Source organism: Argiope bruennichi, chromosome 5 (assembly GCF_947563725.1).
Source record: "Argiope bruennichi chromosome 5, qqArgBrue1.1, whole genome shotgun sequence".
NCBI classification, from domain to species: domain Eukaryota; kingdom Metazoa; phylum Arthropoda; class Arachnida; order Araneae; family Araneidae; genus Argiope; species Argiope bruennichi.
The window spans coordinates 27,356,177-27,380,731 of NC_079155.1; the positions used below are offsets into that span (position 1 = coordinate 27,356,177).

General features: G+C 30.4%; 1 protein-coding gene across 4 annotated transcripts in view; it reads right to left on the reverse strand.

Moving 5' to 3' along the window:
• LOC129968687 (hemicentin-2-like) overlaps positions 1-24,555 on the reverse strand; it is a 234,144-nt gene that overhangs the window by 96,104 nt on the left and 113,485 nt on the right. The window contains exon 1 of one of the 4 annotated variants that reach the window (XM_056082831.1): positions 21,682-21,754. The exons of the other annotated variants lie outside the window; for them this stretch is intronic. Coding sequence (XP_055938806.1) covers positions 21,682-21,739 — 58 coding nt within the window. The 5' untranslated portion in view covers positions 21,740-21,754. Of the gene's footprint in view, positions 1-21,681; positions 21,755-24,555 lie in introns of those variants that run through there. 4 annotated transcript variants of the gene reach the window in all.

Consider the following 24,555-nt stretch of genomic DNA (forward strand, 5'->3'; position numbering starts at 1 on the left):
AAGAATTCTTACAAAAAAAATTGCAAGGAAACCTAGAATTACAATGATGTATATCCTTTTACTAACGATTTATTAAATTATTAAAGCACTAAAATATATATCGGAACTAACAAGCTAATATTACAAAATTCCTTTCGGAAATTAATTCCTCAAAAATCGATTATCTCTAGTGAGAGTGCAAAAAAAATATTTACAGAATAAAACATTCTACGACCGAAAGAATTTATGAATCCAACATCTCTATTTATTTACCCTTCTTAAAAAAGAATTGAAGGAAAATAAAACTAACACCAATTCTTTAAAATAACTACAAATAAAAGAATTACACTTGACTATAAACACTAAAAAGCCAACAACGATAATAACAGTAAAAAGAGTCCTTCCCTATATACTTTTGCCATCACTATTTCCGAATGGAGAAAGAATTCAGTTAATCTGTCATCATAGTATGTTACCAGAAAAAGGTTCAAAAGTCGGTATCGGAGAATGCGAGAACTCATTGTTGGCACCTTAACAATTAATGCTTCCACCCTCTCCCCCCCCCTTTTCCGTCCCCTGGAACATTTTTCTGCACTTCCACCAAGGTTGTCAGAGCTTTTATTGCGGGACATTGTTATATCTAGCGAAAGATAATTTTTCACATCTTTTGTTAGTCACCTTTTAATTAAATTCTAATCATGTCGCAGGCAAGAAGAATATTTCTGGAGTACTCTCGATCCTCCCCACCACCCTCACTCACATAATTTTTACGCATAACGAGGCATTCGATTTAGTTAATGAAATTCTTTTATTCAGAGAATACGTTTTTGATCTTTTCTTTTGTTCATCATGATCGAACACGGGATAAAAGATAATAGAAAGATAATTTAATAAAGTGCACTCACTGACATGATAATTTGGAGGTCGTCGAAAATACCCTCTCCCCCAATCCCTACACCTCAACGAATATATTTGTGCTGGCAAATTTTAACAATAAAAGTGAGGTTGCTATTAAAAAAAATCACTGAAGCGAACATTTTTATCAAAGAATTATTATTTGAGTATATTCTATTAGCTCAGTAAATCACCAAATTAAGATGATAATGTCACAGAAGGATAATATTCTTTTTTTGACCGTTTAAAGATGCAGCTGAGAAAAATACTGATACGCATACAGAATCTACTCAAACTGGCAGAATGGGGATAAGTTATAAGGTGCATTATTATACTCAGATAAATAATCCTGAATATAACACTAATTAATATGTGTGATGAGTCTTTTCCTATGCAGAACTGTTCGAAATTTTATTTAACCTTGCTTATATTTCCTTAATTGTTTTGCTATTTACGAGTAATGGCTTGTTTCGAACTTTATAACTAACTCCATTACAACGCTGAAATAGCGAATTTGCCTCAATGCGTCATTACCATTTAAGAGGGAATAACTACCATATCCATTGCTAACAGACCCGCATCTTTGTCTCGGTCTTTACAAAGGTCATAATATGAATCTTTAAACTCATTTTAGAAGATATAAGAGATGTAGAAAGTATGGTACAATTGGGTTTTAACGGCGATCAAAAAGCGCCAAAAAAAAAAAAAAAAAAAAAAAAAATTGGCCAAATTATAAAAACATACTCTAGTATATTATTATTTATAGCAAAAAATTTTGAACGTGCGAATCACAAGCGATATAGTTTAACGTTTGAAATCGCAACATTGGCGGAAATTTTTTTTCTTGGCGCTTTTTGGTCGCTGTTACAACCGATAATTACCGAAAATATTGCTGAATAAACACTGCCAAACGATAAAGAATTTGAAGAAGAAAAAAATTAAATGCTTTGAAATTCTAGATTCACCATTTTACATGTGTTTAAAAGTAATAACATGCTTAAAAAAAAAATTAGTTCTACCTCTTCGCATAAAACTCTTCAGGTATTATTGGCCCTAGTTTATTATTCTTTATTTATTACGTCATTTACCACCAAAGCGACCTCTTCTGGCATGTCTCAAAAGTATGACCACGAATTATCTTGTTAAATCAAGACATATTCCAGATATGTTGTGAATTTTGCATCAATACAAACGTTCGTCTTGGAACATATGAAGTAAATACCTGGACGAAAAAAATTAGGGTAATTTTCCATCTAGTATTTACTACAGAACCATAACATTGGAAATTAAATCTTACTGCCTTATCGTTCATCTTAGATCACTGTAGGCCATTGGTTAAAGCACTACTCTAATGAACAAGAGGTTGTCAATTCGATCTTGGCACGTAGCCAAATTCAGAATCCGTGTTCTGTCCATTTAAGCACCAACAGTTGCAACATTTTATGATGTATGTAAAAGTTTGTTCAGGAAAGCTACTGACGAAACATGTTATATCTTTAAAATTTTTAGGCCTAAAATGACGGTCCTTACATGAGTGAATATTGCAAAAGGAAATGTAATTATATATTGTTGACAAACTTAAAGTCAATACTTAGAAATTTAAAAATAAAGTTAAACATTTTATAATTATTAAAAAACATGTACGAAACTCTGGTAGTAAATTTTCCATTTCAAATATGAAATTATTCAGTTTCAGGTATTTATTTCACTCGTATACGAAATCGAACACAGAACTACAGACTAAGATATTATGTATAATATTGAGAATACATTTTAAATTAAAATGTATTCTCAGCATTTTAAACCATGAAAATTGACTAAAATTTTTCACAGGAGATATATATTTATACAAATAATGATATTTTAAAATTTAATTTAATCCTAATTAATTTCCTATTTTTTTATCTTAATTTAGTCCATATTAATTACATTCTAAAATATTCTCTAACTTCCTGATCCATAATTCCATCTTTTTTATTTAATTAAGGTAACAGAAGCTCTGCAAAATTGCTGAAATTGACAAGTTCCCACACTCCGAGTGAAGGGATAAAAATTTGTCAGTCTATACTCTGTTTCACCCTAACTTGGCAGTAGTGTATATTCTAGGGATGCCGAATCGCAGTCGTTATGAGGGGAACTGGGTTACTTTAAAGTACAAAGTTACTAGAAATGCAAATCACTGGCGAAACTTTATCTCGCAAATTTTTCGCCAAATAGTAAATATTTATTTACTTTATTATATTATCACTTTATCGGAGAATTAATTGTTTCCTTATTTTCATTATTTTTTTTAATATTATTGATACATTATTTTAATAAATCATTAATGTTATTTCATTTCGTTTCATCGTTTCTGAAAAGAAAACCCTAAATCTTTCAATATTCGGTAAAGCGTAGTTCGGCTAATGTTTTTCGAAAAGATATCTGTATAATCGTTCACATCTTTTAAAACTTTATCTAATGTTGGGATTTCATTTCTACGAAAATATGCATGGATTTTTCGTCAAATACAGAATAATGTAAAATCATCATATTTTACAAGACCTGAATGTTTGGCGGAGATGTAAAAGAAAAGTGCGCCAAATATTTGACCTTGAAGACCGGTTCTAGCCAAAGTGGAATTCATTATGTCAATCTTTTAGTTTTATTCGTTCGCTTTATTTACAAAATACTTAACATATAAGCACTTCTAACTTGAGAATAATTTTAAATACATATTGATAAAAAAAGGATTTCTGTAATTTATGATATTATTTGATAAATTTCTGCGCATTTTAAATATTTTAAAGTCGGAATTGATGGGGAACTCTTTCCCAACGCGGAGCGTCACATTTTCTACCTTTTACAATACTGCCAAGTTAGGGTGAAACAGAGTATAGCACATTCTTTTAAAAGATCCCTATAATTCCCTACCTAAATCATGTACAAAGAAATTCCTTTGAAAATCTCACAATATATAATCATGGGGATAAATATTTCATTAGCTTCTCCTCTTTTCTCTCTTGTGTCGTTCTGTGTTGATGTGCCTCGTCGTTTCTGCTTGTACATAAATTATGCCTCCCAGGATGGAATAAAGCGAAATTTAAAATTCGAAAGTGTCTTCTCTCTCTTCGGCCTCTGCTTAAAAAAAATTATATACATAATAGAAAATCAAGTATTACATCTATAAGATGCGTGTAGTAAGCCTAAACATGAACTGTAATTAAATTCATAGGAAAAGTGAAATACCCGCATTAACTATCATAAAAAAATTTTATTACTTAAAAAATTAAAAGAAAAGTTACATTATAAAGGGATCCTTGTCCCACATTAACAACAAAATCGGTCTAAATGCAAGAATATTTTAATTCAGAAACACAGCAAGAAACGCTTTCTTTTTTGTTGTTGTTTTATGATTTCAAGTTTATTGTGAGAGAGAAAAACAGAATGTAAGGTCCTGGGTCTGTCAGAACCTTAATTCGTTGTGACAAATTTTCCAGTTCGTTAATGAATTATTCATATTAGTTTGTCTTCCTCCGTTCTGCATCCGCTACATTTTGTGCTGAATAAATTACACTAAGTAAATTTTTTTTCTACTTCTTCGATCGTTTGCATCTTCTCGCAGAAAACACGCTATCGACATGAAATCGGATGCATAAAATTTGAATAAACTTTTAACATCCAAGTAGATTTTTCTTTTTCTAGTATTCCATCTCCAGTAATTCTTTGTGTTCTTATCGTTTACATGCAAACGAATTTACGAATATAGATATTCTGATTAGATGTCTCCGTATCCCAGTCATCCACAATAAATACTTTAAGCACAGTAAACACAACTTCGATAATAAATTACTCGTCAAGAAAAATTCGATAAGGAATTTCACTGGATCACAACAAAATAAAACAAAAAGAATTCCGACAAATAGTTGAACAAAAGAGAAGTTAAAAAAACGTGGCGGAAAAATGAAAAATGTTATATTAAACTATTGTAACTCATGTTTAAACTTGTCGTGACCTTCCGTTTTGACATATATAAATCATGTTCAGTAAAGTATATCCAGAAGTAAGTATTGTTTGCCAACGGATTCTAAAACCGTTCGCGATTCTGCGCATGCGTTACGATAGGTTTAATTCTGCAAAATAGGGGTGAGAGGAAAGATGAAAGGAAGAGATGTTTACATTTACCTTAATGAGATAGAATCGTCGAAAAGTGATCATCTTAGGTTACTGAAACGAACAGTAATAATGATATAAAATGAAAAAAAAATAATTTGATTTCTTTATATAATATTAATTTTTCCCTAATTCTGTACAATTTCATATTTTTATTCAAATATTTGAGCATTTTTCTATATTACTTAGAAAATACATATAAAAAATGTTTAGTAGCAAACGTAAACGTTTTACTTAATAGTAAATATTACGCAAAGAGCTAATTAAGAAACACATATTGGCATCATTACATAATACGTTAATTATTATATAGAAAAATGTTAATTTAGTTAAGTCATTAAAACTAAATAAGAGTTATCAACCATTACCTTTGAAAATCAATGCGTTGATTGTTTCATCTATGTAACTATTTTCTAGTATTATAACTTTGATAGGAATCGATATTTTCAAAGAGTTCCAACAGATGGCGCTATTTACATTGCCTTTTGCTTTAAGTTTTTAATTTTTTTATTAATTTTAAATTATAAAACGGTATTAAATAAATTTTTTAAAAACTAAGAATTAATCCCATTGATTGAGTTCTAAAAATGATAAACCTTATGCTTGGGGCAAAAAAGAAAATGTTTGGAAATAAAAGGAAAAATAGAAGTTTGCACTAATCGCAAGAATATTTATACCTTTTTGGACTATTTAAAGATATACGAAGCACTTTTCTCAATTACTGTATTATAAATACTGCTCTTCTTACTCTTTCCAGTAATAAACGTTTCTTGGGGTGAGGGGCATTTGTATTTTTTTTATCTTCAGTTTGTATTAATGAATTTTAAACATTTCATATTCAAAAGTAATATTTCAAAATATAATCGACACGTTATGAAACATCATAATCACTTATAAAAAAAAAGACAATGCCATTTAAACTAAAAATCGTTTAGAAGCGTCTTCTATTTCTTTCAGACAACCATTCGCCGCGATCGTTCAAAATAATTAATGTATCCATAAATAACTTCCAGTGAATAAACTAAAAGTCACTTTTTCGTAGCTTTCATTTGTTAGTCTAGACAAGAATATCTGTATAATGCAGTCACTGGGTTCTTGAAGCTTCGAGCCAATATATCCAGTTTATGAAACGCCACATGTTTTTAAATTTGATTATTTTCTGAATACGCTACATTTACTCTGCGGATAAAGAATTGGCGTCGCTATCAAATGTAAGAATAAAGAGGTTTATTAGTCCATGAAAATTTTCCTCTCAAATACCTTCAGCGACAAAGGATCCTTGGATGTCCTAGTGAATATCTGCAACCAAGCGTCAGCATCTATCTCTTTGGCTTGTCTTAATTATCCACCGAATGGGAAAATAAAGAAAATTTATTTTAATAAAGGTGGTGAGAATATCATTTTCTGTTGGGGTGGAGAAGAGATTCTCTGCGAAGTCAATAACATGCAAATGAGAAAAGTCGAGTCCAGAATAAAGGATTTTTCCCGCCAAGTGCCCGAACAGGTGTCGTTCTAAGCAAGTCGTTTGCTTTAAACGCCGGATGTTATTAAATTAAAGCTTTTTCCGGAAAACACTGTAACCGACTTGTTGTCGCGTGTCACCGGTCCCCATTGTCGGCAGGAGGATGTATAGAGGGGGATTTTATGCATCAGTTCGATTTGAAATAATTCTTAATTATTCCACAGACAGGAAGCCTGCCGTAAAGGGACATCCTATTCGAAAACTGTTCGCGTTTCTATCAATTCCGGTATGGGTAGCTATTTAATTTAAATGGTAACTGTTCGAAGAGCTGGAAATTGGCAGTTAAGACCAGTTTTTTACTATTATTTTGTTCCGTGAATTAAATATTCAAGAAGTTCCATTGCGAAATTGAAAAAGATTATTTTAAAACTAGGAAGAAATACAAAAAAATAATTGGAAGATTTGGCGGGTTTAAATTAACAAATGTTAATACAAATCATTTAAATGTTTTATTTTTTCTGAAATTGAAATTAACTGGATGATTTTTTAAAAATTGATTTTTAGTCACCTATTAGACTAAGCATCGCTGACAAATTATTTGCCGGTTTCGATGATAAACCAACAAAAAGATGGAATTTAATAGTATTTTTTTCTTATAAGTAATATAGGCGCACTTAAATTACTTAAAGCATAAAATAAATTATTAAAAAGCATTACAATTTTAAAAAGTAACATAAAACTAGTACTTCAAATAAATAAGTCGACATTTTAATATTTTTTTATAATTTTATTTATTATGAGAAAATAAATACAATTAAGGAACTGACAAGTATGAATTAAATACCAAGGCCAAAATTAATGCAAAATTTTATTTTATTCATAAGATATCGCAACATTAATTATCGTCTGGTATCAAAATTTTGTTGCTAATTCAAAGAAATTCGTTACAGTTTAATAAATCAACCAACAAATAAATATGCCATATATCAAAAAACATGCACCACATATATCCATAAAAAAAAAGATCAGTGTTACATAAATTCGTTTTACATTTTCAGCTAACAAACTATTTTCATTTCCTTGTTATTTTTTATGCAATCTATATCCAAATTAATATCACTTAATTTTTCCAAACGATAATATCTTAATGATTTCAAAGGTCAAGTTCCAATTCAAAACTTTCATTTATCAGCAAAAAATACATAAAAAGTTCAAGGCAATGTTTATTTCGAAGTTAAAAAATGAAAAAGAAAATCCTTAAATATCTTTTTTTTTAAAGAAAAAAAATTAGAGCCCGTAATTACGTAGCTTGGAAAAGAAAAAGTTTTAATAACAAACATTTTCTCCCAACTCGTTATACTCCATTTAGACAAAAGAAAGAAGGGGAAAAAAAAAAATTTTTTTTTTCATTCCATCTTTTTTCGTACGAATAATTATAATTCATCTTCTGTTGTAGTTGAATATCATCATTGCCTCTGCAACTGTAGAATCCCTTTCCCCCACACATTACTTCTGATAACAGTAAGTTAAAAGACTTTTCCACGGAAAGTCAATATTTTAATTGGAAATTAAATTCTCCTAATGACCGTGTAAAAGATAAAAACAACCTCTAATTGGGAATCACTTGCGGCAACGGATTTGAGCTCTAACGAATGTCCCGAATGAGAAATGTATTGAGAGTTCAGTTTTAAAAAATGTTTTCTAATAAGGCTTTACGAATATCTTCTTCGTTTTTTTTTTTTTTTTGTCGTTATTTTTTTTTTTATCGTTACCGGAAAGAACAAAACTGGTTTCTAATTTAAATCTTTAATATGTATTTGTAAAAATGATTTCTTTTTTTTCAATTGGAAAAATGGTAGAAAAAGAATTTTTATATAATGCGTTCTCGAGAAACAGTAATTAGTTTTAGGCTTAAAAAAAATTCAAGAATTGAAAATTTTTATATATGGAAGCCTTTAAATTTATTAAAAGAAGATTTCTGAAAACACAGTAAGTCGTAATTGATTATTCAGTAATTGCTAGTAAAGATTTACGCACAAAAAAAATCCAAGTAATTGGACACAGTTCGGATTTATATTTTTGAACTCTCATTAGTTCTAAAATTGCTCAACAACAACCTACTGAATCGGAAGAAATACAGCAGGGAAGCAAAATAAATAAAAATAAATCCTAATAAATAAATAATAAACAAGTAAAAAAAATAGCTGTAACTAAATTTAAGAAGTATTTAAGACAAACCGTCTTTTAGCTCACTTATAATTTTGGTTGCTCAGAATAGAAAAATCATCGTCTGTAACTTTTACGCAGGTGCCTTTATAGTAAATGTTGTTGACAGGAAAATAATAATAACAATATTAATAACAATTAATCAGCAAAGATACATATAACGATAGATGCCAACTTGTGTTGATTTAATTATATAGAAATTAAATGGCTATCGAATTTATTAGAAAATATTGTGACATTTTTTCATGATTTGCATCGAAATTCCATGAAGGGTTACTAAAATCTAAATTTACTGAAACAGGATTACCGGATTACATTAATTAATTAAGTTTATATAATTAAATAAACTAAATTAAGTTTATATTATTGATCAAAAATATTTGGAAAATGCTAAATTTGTCAAGCAACGAAGTGTTTATTAATGGATCATATAGAGTTGATGTCATTTACACTTATTTGGTGCCATTTATCAGATAGGGAAACCCAGCATCAATCACAGAGGATCATTTGTGTCCTACAACAACCCAATCACCATTACACTAGGACAGAGGCCCATATCTGAAGCACTGCCACAACTATAGAGTAACAAATAGCTCTTAGATGAAGTGTCATATAAGATGATAGTTCTCCAAGATGGAACTGTTCACCATTGTTAATAATCACGCGGATATAATAGCAGGACAGTTAGAATTAATAGACCAAGACATCTAATCAACAGCACAATGTGGATACCTTGAAAATTAAAATATATTCTTATAAAAGGAGCTAATTTGCCAGTAATTCTGAATTTCAGTAATCAAATAAATCTTTTATTCATTAGAATTTTATTTGAAGAAATAGAGTATGCTGCAAGTTATCTAATATTACAATTTAGCAATGCAATTATAATACATTAAACTTTCTTTACATTTCCATGAGAAACATTATGCTAACCATAAACAGCTAAATTCAACTAACAGCTGCAGGCGATATAAACGATGGGTAAGCTATGTAACATTCAGATATGGACTGAATTCTTGCAATCGAAATTCTGATTTTTCCTATATCCTATCAGAAGAGAATAAAGAATTACAAATAGGTTGCTCTGATTTAATTTTTTTTCTCTAACCCGCATGCGCATTCCTTAAATAGATTTTATATCATACAGTTCAATTTATTTTTTTAAAAACATGCATATTCGTAAAGGTTTTTTTTTTTTAAACACATTCTAGGGAGAAATAAATCACTGTCTCTCTCTCATACACACAAAAAGGAAAAAATCAGGAAAAAAAAAAACAACGAATAAAAATATTAGTAATGCCACTATAAGAATTGCTTGACGTTGACAAGTATTAATTATACACAGATACCTAGAATACACATGTTAATAATGTTCGTTTTACATAGCGACATTACTTGTGGCATATAAACATTACCATAACAAAAGTTCCAAATAAAAAAGAAATCCATCACAAAGAATGAAAATGGTTTGCCATGACAGGTGAAAAACCAGTCAGCTATAACTGACTAAAAGCACTGCGTCACCATTGAACTGTCAGCATAGCTCAGATCTGTAGTAAAGCTACTCAAGAGCTTCATGCAGTTCAACCTTGTGAATGACATCAGTGGCATTCCGCTTTAGTGCATCTCAACATGATGCTTTAGGCTTCTTTTATATAGGAAAAGTAACCCCAAAACAGCTGCAAAGGAAATTTCGTTCAGTTCCGTCATATTTAAAAATCAGACGATTTCTTTCCCCGCTATTTCATTTGTTTTTAAAAATAAAAAAAGCTCAACAGCCGAGCAGAATGAGTTTAAAAATATAAAAAAAAAATATTCGCTTTAGTAAAGTATTTCTTTATATTTTCCATCACGAATTAGAATTTAAAAAATGTTCTAATACTTAGTATAAATCTGTTCTTTTCCTCAGATAATTGTAGAAGCTGGAAATTGATAATTGAATGAGACATTAAAATAAAATATATCTGCCGATTCTTAAAAGTTTTATGATTAATATTATGATTCTCCAAAATACAGGGTGTTTATAAAGTCCCGGACCCATTTTGATGTTTAATAACTCATAAAATAATGAAGATATAAAAAAACTTATGGCATTTATTGATGGAATAACTCATATATTTTCCTTTTCAGGTTTGAATATTTTTACTTTTGTAAATATCGTCTGCGCGTGTGGTTAATTTCAGATAATTTCATTTTCCAGTCTAAATATCTGTACTTTTCTAAATATTGTCTGCTTATTAATTGCATTTTTCTCTCTTTTGTTTTTGTCAACTATTGCAATGTTATGTTTACTTTTGATGTGTTTGTTCTATGTAGTACTTTTGTATGTGATGTTTTATTCGAGCGGATATTAAGGAGAATGCATACACCACAAGAGAAAGCACAGATTTTATGGTGGTTCATAGAAACGAAATCGATAGTGCAAGCACAGAGAAATTTCAGAAGAATTTACCAAAAAGATCCTCCATCCAAAAACAGCATCTTGCGGTGGAAAAAGAATTTTCTAGAAATTGGAAATATCGCAGATAAGAAACGTTCCAGACGTCCTTGCACAAGTGATTTTGATGTTGAGCGTGTCCGAGAGACATTTTTACACAATCCTAGAATATCTGTGAGATCAGCGGTAACAGAATTGGATATGCCAATTTCGACGGTGTACAAGGTTATTAAGAAAAAATTAAGACTGCATGCATACAAAGTTCAAATTGTTCAAGTTTTGGAACCGAACGATAGGCCTAGGAGGATGGCCTTTGCAACAGATATGCTAAGGAGGACAGAAGATGCTGCTGATTTTCTGAAGAGCATAATGTTCTCCGATGAAGCATCCTTTCATGTTTCTGGCATTGTTAATCGCCATAATGTGCGCAAATGGCTCTGTGGATGCCGACATGCTTGTCGCTACCTGGCGTGAAATTGACTATCGACTTGATATTATCCGTGCGACGAAGTGGGCACGCGTGGAAGTTCATTGACAAGTGTCATGAAACTTTTTGAGTCTATTTAACCATTTATGTTATTAATTTAAATCTATCTTTATTATTTTATGAGTTATTAAACATCAAAATGGGTCCAGGACTTTATAAACACCCTGTATTAAAGAATCAACGTTTCGTAAAAAAATAAACAAAAACGTTTCATAAATTAATTTGTAATGATTCATATCAAATATTGAACTGAAAAAATATATATAAAATACAGTAATTTTCTATTTTTTCCTATTTTATTTATATTACCTTTTATAAAATTTAAAATTATCGTATTTCGAAAGATTAAAATTATCGAATTTTATTCAAAATTGCATTTTATATTCAATTTGCTACTGAGATCCAATACCGAATTATTATTATTATTTAATGTGAAACAACTTTTTGTTCCAACCAACATGTAATAATAATATCAATAAAGAATTTAACTACAAAATCATCATTTTCTTCTTACTTTCTAAACAATCTATTTCACGCATGCCTTTAAATTTATGATTCACTAAAAGTCATTCTATCGCCTTTGCTGAACCAATTAATTCTCATCTACATGCTACACCCCCCCCCCTTTTTCTACAATATTGATATACCGTGTCCGTTGGATTAGCTAAACGATTTCCATTTTTGAACGCTGCCAATTAAAAGCCTGAACTGTAAATGTTTTGAAAGTCAAACTAATTGGTAAGGTTAAGCCATACAAACAACATTCTTAAGTTACAATCATCTAGCAAGTTCTAGAGGAACCTATACGCTTCTTTAAACGATAATTAGCATAAGAATAAACGTTGCGCAATGCGATCTTTTACAATACTTGGATTACAAAACATATAGTTCGAAAATGAAGAGCAATTACGACGCCCTCTGAAAATACCTCCCATTATTTAACGCAACCTTGACTTGGGCATCAATACAAGAAACAAGTTCGCGCATTACTTTTTAGTTGAGTAATCTTTTTTCGTTAATTGTTTTCGTTCTTAAGAAAAGATATGTGCCAGGACAAAGACATCTTCGCAAAAGGCAAGTGTGCAGTACGTTATTTTCAGACTATGTGTTGGAAAAGATCTTTTATGTAAATCAGTATCAAAATTATAAATGCTACAAATAAATGTCCTTAGAAACTTTGCATCTTTTATTAAAAACTGTAAATAGATATTTTTAAATTTATTTCTCATCCTTAAATCACATGATAAATTATTTAAATTGCATACAATAATTTTAAGCAGATTTCGAGATACAAATGAATCGATAGTAACAGACTTTAAGCTTTCATGCAACATCTAAGGAAAGATGTTTAAGCATTTGTAAACCAATAAGTTTCTGATCATAAAGCTGAGTATTAATTTACCACTAAAGCCAGTAAAAAAGATTGCAAAGGCAATTTAAAATGTATAAAAAAACAGACACAAAAAAGGTGGTTTATAAATATGTGTATAGTAAACTGGTTTAATTTATTGATATGGTACATAGTCTTTTAATTTTCTAGATAGTGGCAGGCATGGATCTATCAGACGTTCGCAGTTAGATGCTTTATTCTGAAATTGTTTATCGACATTGGATTTTATAATTCAAAAACGTAATGAACTTCATTTTTCTCTTGAATTATAAAAAAGCAAGTTAATTATTTTTATTTGAATGAAAGCAATAAACCCATTAATACTGAAAAATATAATATTTTTCAGAAGTAAACGCATTAAATAGACTACTTTTAAAATTAATATTATGATGGTTCATAACTCTAGTACCCTCTCTTTTGGTACAACAGATGGCGTTACTTTATTAACATCAAGGTATATATCTCCCATGATCCTTTTGGGTGTCTTTATTAGATTGTATTCTGAGTCTCATGTGTTTTCGTGTTCGTTTTGTCTTGGGAAATGTGGAACTTAGAAAATAATTAAATAACTGTTCCTGAAACTCGTCTATAATTTTCATATAACTCATAATAAAGTTATAAATAGTCTCGTCCTCTACAATATTATATTGAGGAAAAGCTACATCAGATTTTGTCACTTAAATTTAGGGGGAAAATCTTAAAGCATTGCAGTAGGTATAAAGTAAGTTACAAAAGAATGAATGAGATATCATATACCTAATACAACACAAAAGACTACAATGCCACAAATTAAGAGAGAAAGTATTCATTGGTTCTCTATCCAACATAAATTCCATAGTTAATGAGGACATAAATATTAATATAAGAAAAAGGAAATGCTAGTCTTCATCAAACTGAAGCTGGCATTAACTTTCACATGGATATGTAAGCAATTTGTCGTCCCACATATCCTTACACTATTACCATTTATGACCGAAATTGCAAAATAGAATACAAACATCACTACCTTTCACAGTTATATCCCGCCATTTACAATTCAAAAAAAGGGATGTACAGAATTCTTTTGAACTACAGCAACCACAATTCAAAACGTCAAATCACAAAGAGAATGAACTATATTATCCCATTTCCGACAAACGATTAAAAGCACGACGCACCGGAAGAAATTAATAGCCCTTTTCCGACAAATTCCTCTTTTTCTTTCTGAAAAAAACGGAACCTCGCCCCACCCCAGTAACACGATCCAAAAATGAGCAAAATCCGCTTTTATATGAAATTTTCGACGGAAGCGAAGGCTTCTCTTTCCTCGGAAACAATGAACGCCATAATGAACCTCTGCATCTACCACCCCGGGCACTTCACAAAGCGGCAGAACCATCTACGGTCCCTATCAACAACATAAATCTAAAATGTTGCGGCGAGATGTATGATAAATAGCGTGGGGTTCTACCTGAGGGCATTCGTCCAGAGAGCGAGAGAGGGTAGAGTACCCACCTGTGGGGGTGGGAGAATGTGCGCCAAGAAGATGCAATGGAGCGAGGAACAACCACCAACTTGGGGAAGTCCGGTTCAGGGGAGCAGAGCTAATTGCAGCCAGGAACCACCCTTCGCGTGCTGACGCCAACGGATCTCAACCCTTCTGGGGGCACCAAGGAACACCAGGGTCTGTTTCCTGCGTCATCCTTTATATATTTGCAATATCTTTCGTGTTTAATTGGGAGCGCCAACTTTATGAGCCGCCCGACGGTTGCGCTGCTCAATGTGAGGATTTCAACGCTCGCAACCTCTTAATTAAGGCTCGCGCGCAGGTTGCGACGGTTTATTAGTGCCAGACGATCCAGGGATGCTACTGATTAGATGTTCCGGTGACCCCCCTTTGGGGCCTTGAAGTGCGGGTGTAATGAAGCCCAGAAGTGATGAAGATGTAAAAGTCGAGAGAAACAAATTTGAATAATGGCGGCCAAAAAAAAATATTGATTAAGAAATTGTGATAAACAGCATGTTGGCTTAAAAAGGAAATGAGAGGGACATACTTTTATTTTTAAAAAATGTATTAACATAAGTGAATGTAAAATGCGAGAACTTAATTAAATCAGACAGTGGGTTACAAATTATAATTCTGAAGAAAAAAGTATATAAGATACAAGATTAAATTTAATTTCTTTGCTGGAAAAAATGTTCCAGAAGTTCGTTGAAAATATAGAAAAATGAAAATACTCAGACGAATTAAAGTAAATTACTTATTGTTATCAAAATAGACACTTTGTTCATAATCTTAGTTTTTTTTCTGTTTAAATTCATGTTACGGAAATCTAATTGATATTAGAAAATGACTTCTGGAATATATATTAATGTAGTGAACATTACAATGTTTACAATAAAACTATACTTTAATGAGGCATATAAACTTTATATAAAGAGACAATCTGATATAATCTGTTATTTTACCTATGCGCGATAGAAAAATCATTATTATAACGATAAATATATTTTTAATTTCATAGCAATAACCAACGGGAGTGGTCTCTTCAAAACTTTCTCGCGCTCTCTAATAAGTGTTATACCAGAGAACGCCTTGCATGGCTTTGGCGTAAAACAGTTACGAAATATTAAACTTTGGCTGGTATTTAGCATTTTTAATGAATCTGCCATCCTTGGCGATTAAGCCCTGGCAAGCGGTTAATAGCATCCAAAAATCAAATCTGGGTTTTAAATGCGTCTTTTCCAATCAAATTAAAAATAAAAATCTGTTAGAAAGCTACACAAGCTTTACACTTGTAGTCACAAAATCACATGCTGAATTTGCTAAATTTAAGTCACAACGTTTTTGAGCTCTCGAGTTTATATGTTTCTGAAAGAACAAATATGTTTAATCGCTCATTGGATTCAGCTTAAAATCTGATAAGTGTCTTACACTATAAATGTAAGATGTGTGCACTGAATTTTATGATTTCAGCTCTCCTGTTTTGTAGACTTCCTCTGAACGGATTTTGCTCAAAATTTGACAGAAGTCTTCAGATTTGGCTTAAAGACCATATCCTTCTAGCTCAAAGTGTTTTTGACTAGCTCAACCATTTAGCTCAAGGATAGATAGACGGACATTTTCCAAAAATAGGTTTTTTGAACTGGGGGGGGGGGAGGTCTAAAACGCGGGGATTTGTCAAAATCTCGAGTTGAAATTCTTTGATGATTATAATACTTTCTCTACACAATATATACGAGAAAATAAAAAAAGTAGTAGAAAATCCTTTTTTCAAAAGAAACTGATATTAAAACTCAACAACATAACATACACATTTTTTTTTTTTTTTGGCAAAATAAACAAAACAATTTAATATAAATTCAACAATTTCTATCCAAAAGAGAGGGATAGAAATCTTCCAACACAATCCATGTATGTGTTGTTTCCTTTCTTTCTTATAAAAGTAATGCTCACAAAATGGCTGTCCCCCATCTCTTGGGTAAATGAATCTGTCCAACCATCCCGGTCATTGATGTCAACAACAGAAGAGAATTTATCCGGCACCAAGCGCCTAAGTAAAGCCGTTTGGCACCTTCTGCCCGGACATTTAGACGGACCTCAATCCCGTATAAGTCCCGGTTTAAGATCTCACGATCGGCTATGCTATATTCTTTTGTCTCGTGTTAATCGTCTTTAGAAGAATCATTCCGGCGAGGGATTGGACGCTCAACTGTTATCGAATGCTTCCTACAGAATAGAATAAGTCAGCGAATTTTTTTTCTGATTCTTGTCTGTTCTTTTATTGCATTTTTTTCGAATAACAGTTCAGATACTGCGAAAGAGGAGAAAGACAAAAAATTGTCGGATCAGAAGCTCGGTGTCATGTACAGAAATAAATCCTTGAAAGAAAGGGGTAAAAAAAAGCAGATGATTGTCTGCTTCCTGATCTTTTACTTTTTATAAGTTACTGTCACACACTATCAGCTATGAATTTATTTGGAATAGAAAGAAATTTAAAGAATCTGCAATTCGTGGTGTACTGTATTTAATGTCGCGAATTACAAAAAATTTTACCATAAATACCAACGCACTTTAATGTCACGTACAGAAACAAATCCTTGAAAGAAAAGGATAAAAAAAAAGCAGAAGGTTGCCTTGTTTTCTGATCTTTTACTCGTCAAATGTTACTGTCATTTACTGTCATCCATAAATTTATTCGTAATAGAAAAAAATATTAAGAATCTGCAATTCATGTTATACTTTATTTAGAACTGGGATTAGAAAAATATTTACCAGAAATATCAATGCATTTCAGTGACCATAAAAGTAATTAGAAACTAGATACTAACTATAAAAGAAACTAAAGACAACCAAGAAAAAACTCAATTGATGGAAGCACTGATAGAAAAGCAGAACAACAAACAAAAATACAAATAAAATGAAACATTAAATGGTACAGAAATGACAACCCAAAACTAATCAATACTGTCTGGAAGAAGGACTCAATATCGACGATCAAAAATAAAAACAAAATTTTAACTCACAATTCTTATACAATTAAAAAAAGAATCAAACCTAACAGATAATAATGTGTACTTGAGAACAACAGATATCTATAAGACTAAATAAAATTATTAGCCATTGCAAAAAATCCTTTACAAAAATTTTAAACATAAAACTTTCCTTACATTACCAGTCATTAGGGAAATATCCTAAATCTATCAGTTATATTCATTTTTTACGACTACAGGGAAAATAACAAACTACCCATTTGCATATTTTTGTCATTTATTTAAAAATAACCGGTTTCACTTCTTCTCAAATGGCATTTTAAAACTGTTTAATTAAGATTTTATTCATTTTGCATCTGCAGCAAATAAATGACCCAGTAAAAACTAGACAGCATTTCCACATATTTATTCAAACAAATTTTAATTTCAAAATTATTAAAATTGGAAAAAATAGTCTTAATTTTAATAAATTCTAATTTAAATTAAAGTTAGAAAAAACATATCTTAATTAAAATTAGAAAAAGGGTGCCTGGATTTAAATTAGAAAAAGCGTGCCTTAATTTTAAAAAAATTAATTTAAAATTAGAATAATTTTTATTGAAATGTTTTTACTGCTGAGGTTTCTATTGTTCATCTTGATTTAAACTGAAATCCCAAATCCAAAAGAATGCGGCATTCGAACCAAAAACCAACGGTTTAAACCTAACGACAACTTCAAAGCTGATTGGTAGACGGACAAATGTTTCCACCAATCAACGTTTCCACTTTAATTCATCTCAATTCTGACGATTAGCGCTCATTTATCCAGACTTTAATAACTCATCCTCATCAAACAGGACAAATAGTCATTTTTTTCCCCTTCTTCCTTTACAAATCTAATCTTCTCTTACATTCTAACCACCAGCAGTTGGATAAGCTACATAGACATTAGGATCTGCAAGAGATGACCCCCCGTCTTCCAGTTGCTCTCATAAAGTCAGGGTTAATCATTGCCCTTTTATTTTGCAGTTGCTTTTCCTCCTCGATGTTGCCACTTAAAATGAATTTACGTGCTTTCCCTGCATTTATTTTATGTACATATTTTTATAGTAGAAATAAACCGGTACTTTATGGCCCTCGTCTCAGGGATCTTTTCTTTGGGAAAAGTGCAACTAACGCTTTGGTGTGTTGGGGCTATTTAAATTATTAAGGAGGGGTCATCATCCAGTGAAATTTTGTATACTGAAAGATTCCTATGAAAAAGGTTACTATTAGAATATAAAGCAAAATAAACATAACTTTTAGGTATGTCTAAAAAAAAAACGACCAAAAATTTCTGAATTAAAGAGTCGTTATTTAAGTCAAAATTTAATCAACTTCACTTTCTTTACAATGGATTCGTTATAAGGAAATAATTTATTTTGAGAAAGGGACCTTCGAATTTAATTAAAAAAAAAAAAAAAAAAAAAAACAGCTTTGCTTTAAATATTTCTTAATTGATTACTTATTGCATTACTGTGACTATTAAAAATCAAGAAAAATAACACCTATTTTTCAAAGCAAATAAAACCTTACTAAGATCCATATCAAAGAAATTGAAAATTCACGATTTGTAGCAGAGAAGTTCGCAAAAAAAATCATATGAATGCATTTGCTTTTAACTAAATCAGCCACTGATTTTAAAATGATAAATATCGGTTATAATTATATATATGTACATAATAGCAGCTATAATTAATATAATTATATAAAATTATATTTGCATTTTTACTAATTCTTATAACCCTTTAAAATATTAATTTTTTTTAATTACATAATCAGAATTATAATTCCCGAGACGCTCGTAGTCACATGCATAAAAATGCATGTCAACTCATTTCACGCCTCTTATGTTGCGGCATTGTAGATGTTGTTGTTTTTTATACGGTAAGGTGTGTATGGATTATAAGGATATCAGTTATAATTAATATTAGTTACAATTATATATGCAAATAACAGTAACTGCAATTAATTTAACAACATAATCACATGATATTCATAGTTACGCATGTCAATTAATTTCACGCCTCTTATGTGGAAGCAATGTAATTATTATTATTATTTGTACAGTAAAAGGATTGTAAGGATATCAGTTATAATTATATATAAACATAACGGTCGTAATAATTAATATAATTTCATAAAGTATATTTAAATTTTTACTAATTCTTATAACACTTTAAAAAATTTAATTATTTTTTATATTTTATAATCAGAATTACAATTCATCCAATTCCCGTGACGCTCGTAGTCACATGACAAGTACAATTACATATATCAACTAATTTCACGCCTCTTATGCTACAACGTTGTAATAGATGACTTTTTTTTTATGGTAAGGTGTATATGGATTGTAAAGATAAATGACCCCCCCCCCCTTTTTTTAAAGAAGGAAAAAAAAAAAAAGAGTGAATGAAGTTCAGAAACATTAGATTACTTAAATAGAAATTTAAACTCATAAATAGTTAAAAACTTACTCAAAGTTCATTTATGAATCCGAAGGTGCAGAATTTAAGCGAAATATAAATAAAAACCCGGTTCCTTACCTGGAAAGAAAGAAAGAAATAACATTAATATGGTACAAAAGATATCACATTCAAAGCAGATTAAGAAACATTCGAAAACAAATTAATGTATAACATTCATTTATTATTACATAATGTTGTTTTATTTATCTTTCAAATGCATAAATAAACAAAATAAAAAGAATACAACAGTAAATTCAATTAATCGTGTTCAAATATTTTCGAGAAGTAGTAATTAAATAACATAATGACAATAAATTTCATAATTCTCTTAAGAAATTCAGTACTCACTTAAAAAAAACAAAAAAAAAACATAAGATAGGAAATATTTCGCAAATATTATGTATTTTTAGATACACTCTTAATAAATTGATGTTCTTAATTAAAGAACTTATTTAATAATGGAAACATGGATGTATATGATTTGACAAAATAATAAGTAATGCTTGTTGCCATTTCAAAATCGTAAAAACGAAATATAGAAGATGAAATACTTATTACAAGATATTTAAATAATTTGATAAATTATGCATCGTTATTAAGTGTATTTATTTCCTTAATTGACATTATTATGAGAAAGATCTGCTGAAGAAAAAGAAGACAGCACTTAAAATACCAGAATTTATTTTTTAAGTTCTTTTACCTTAGCTTAATTTTAACAATCGTATATAGTTTTTATAAACAAAAACTGTTAAATTGTTAGAATACGTTAGTATATTTTTCTAATATATTTAAAAAATAAATAAAAATATGACTTAAAAAGATAAAAACTGAATATATTTTAGAATAATTTCACACTCCATTAGTGCTGCCACAAGTCTTTTTTATTTATTTATTTATTTTTTTTTCATTTTAATACTTTAACAAACGAAGTCTTTATAAACAAAAATAGTTAAATTAGTTAAATTGTTAGAATATTTTATTACAATTTTTCCTAATGCATTACAAAAATAAACAGCAATATCACTTAAAAATATAGAAACTGAATATATTTTAGAATAATTTCACAATATATTAGAGCTGTCACAAGTCTTTATTATTATTTTTTTCACAACAGTTTAACTTTAACAAACGTATAGTTTTTATAAACAAAAACCGTTAAATTGTTAGAATGTGTTAGTATAATTTTTCCTAATGCATTACAAAACTAAACCACAATATCGCTTAAAAAGATAAAAACTGAATCTATTTTAGAATAATTCCACGCTCTGTTAGTACTGTCACATGCAAAAACTAAATTTAAACAGTTATTCGCAAATGATCCATGAATCCACACTGCGTTAGTACTGTCATATGCAAAAACTAAATTTAAACAGTTATTCGCAAATGATCCATGAATGTTCATGTGTGAATGTTTTAATTTCAACATTCGCTCAAACCGAAACTTGCATCATTTTATTCCTTTGTTTACTTTTTTTTACGTAATTATCATCAATCATGCATCAATTCTAAGGCCAATAGAGGGATAACAAAATAAAATTAACTAAACAGATTAATAAATAAAGAACTAGAAAACAATTTTAACTAAAATTTTACTGATGGCACAACAATTTAAAAATATATATATTACGCACATTAATAATTCGTCATAAAGTGAAATTCGTTTTCATATTAATCCAATTAAAAATTTAAACCAACCTGCTGAAATATTGAGTATCCTCACCAAATTGCACAAACGCGCGAGCACAACATCCATAATGCACAAAGACACTTTCCACACTAAAACAAGGCACAAAACGCGATCCAACTATAAACACCGACTCCAATCCAAAATAATATTCATGGAAGAAAATGGACCAATTTCAGTAGTCAAATGATGAACGAGCCAAGAACTTTTTCGCCCGAAGCTAGGCCGTGATTGGTCATCTGTTCGTTACAGCATCTCCAAGAAGGAATGAAGATCTCATTTTTGTCCGTGAGAAAGCCTTCCAGGAGCTTTTGTTCTATCAATTGACCGTGTCTCCTGTTTGCGCGGGAAGAAGATGCAGGGGCGGAAAGACCATTTGGGGTTCTATCTAGCGTGGCCGTTAGCCCCACGAAGGCCGGAAACTTAGGGGAACTCAAGAAACGTCCGGTTTTTGAGAAAGATGGCAGATATTTAATGTTGTATCTACTTCGGGGGGTGCTGGGTCATGCCTTGGTGACCTATTAGCAAGGCCGTTATTGTTCTTTCCATCCGGTGTTCGACATAGGATCTTGGCTGGCCCCGATCCACTGAATAACGGTATTTTTGATGCCATTATTGCGCATTTAGAGTTGATGTTATGATTTTAATGTGTAAAATTTCGCATTGTTTGCAGAAGGTCAGTACTGTCATCGATCGATAATTGAATTGCAAATAATGTTGCAACTGATTTTGTCATAAAAAAAGATGCATCCTAAAGCAATCTCAAAGCAATTCTTGAAAATCAAAGAAGGAAAGGAAATAAGCAGTTAATACATTGTTCCCTACTTCTAAATTTGGATCCGTTCTAAAGAAAGGAAGCAAAACATAATAGCCAAAGTAAGAAATATATGGGTTTTCCAACAATATTACGGGTACATAATCTTGCCTCCTCATATAATTAGTTTTTAGAATAAGAAGAAAATGCGAAGATAACATAATTCTTATCTTTATTAAAGAAGTTAAAAATTTAGCTACAGAAATGGTACATCTTTAAAATAAACTAATTCAAATGAAAAAACTATGCATTTTTTTTTTCATTGCTATTATAAAGGAACCGGTGTTTGACATATACCAAAGTTGATCCCCTTTCCCATATAGACACGTTTACAAAACGAGCTAGTAATTTAAAAACAAATTAAATAGCAAGCCAAAGAAAAAAAATCCTCTCGGCAAGCTGGAAAGCAAAGGTAGATTCCTTTACAACTAAATTACTATTTGGCGACATTTAATTGCTAATATTAGAAACAGAAATTGGGGCGTAAAAATCATTTTCAGTCCTTAACTTCTAAGATACTACAGTAATCGAAAAACTTTAAATACAAAAGTGATTTGTCTTAATGAAGTGCTAATTTCAGTCATTGGATTTATTTTTCTATCTTTAATATTAGGAAAGTTATAGCGAAATTAAAAATTTCAACCCCTCCACCAACATCATTTTCCTTATTTTGCTATTTATAACCTCGTCCGAGAATTTTTACATCTCTAACAACATATTCCAGTTAAAATCGAAACAAAATTACTCTAATTATCCTGTTCATAAGATAACATGGGCAAAGTGTTTCATGTATATATAACTTTTGAGGAAGCGTGAATTTGGGTTCTAGGGACAATAATTGGTGAAGAATTGGAGAAATTTTCCCGAAGTCTAGTCATGAGAATCATTGCAATAGGTAGTCTTCCAATAGAAATCTACCTAATAGCAAAAGGATACTTCAATAAAATAATTTATATGCCTTAAAATACTAAAAAGAATTTTTTTTTCAATGTGAAAGTATACAACACCTTCCTTAGAAAAGTAAACACATCCACACCAAGATGAAGAACAACATACAATTATGATTAAAGCCAATGAATGGGTAAAGTTAAGTCTAGCAAGATAAAATTTAATTTCTCCTACAATTCTTTATAAAATCAGATCATTTGTTTTGTCTTTTTACGCCTAATTCAACAAAATTATCTTAGCTATTCCACTCTTAAGCTTTCATCACCCTTTAACGATATTCTGCTTCTAAACTGTTTCAGTCCATTTATCAATTTAAAACAATTACAAAGGATACAATCACGCTTTTCAGCTCATCTGAAGATAAACAACAGGATGTGTTTGGTTTATCTGCTTTATGTTTGCTCATTCACATTTCTTGTTCGGCGGTTGCTAAAGTGTAACAAACGGATGTCACGTTTCAAAACACTAATCCAGGGTGATTTTCATCTGATTTCAACAAGTTTACTAATAGTTTAAATTGAATACAGATGTTATATTTCCGTTTTGTATTGAAAATTCTTTCAATGTATTGAGCATTCCATGATATCCTAATTATTCACCAATTAATTCCGTCATTATGATATTGAAAAGCATTCAGTTTTAAATTTTTGAAGCAAACCTTATTTCAAGAATCGTTTTAAATGCATTAATATCTTTAACATAACAAACCATTTTTTAATGCAGTAATTTGAATTTCAATAAATGAATTTCTGTAACAACAAAGACGATGATTAAAGCAAAAAAGACACGCGAGCTTATATATCAAATATAATTTACAGACACTTGAAATGTAAATAAGCTGAATTGGTTGAAAGAAACAAATCCTATAAGTATCCACATTAAATAATAAGCATTTGTCTGCAAATGTAACATGGAAAATAATTAAGTAATGATAAAAAGTACACTAAAACTTAAATGATAATCCAATGAAAGGACCTTTCAAGAGCACTTGGGCTCGATGATCCCTTAATTCTAAGCTTTTAGTTCATGTTGGATAGTCCAACCGTTTTGTAACGATGCGAGAGTTTCAGATAAATTATTTTGTAATTTAGGAACCAATTCAAATTATTGTGATTTCATTTAT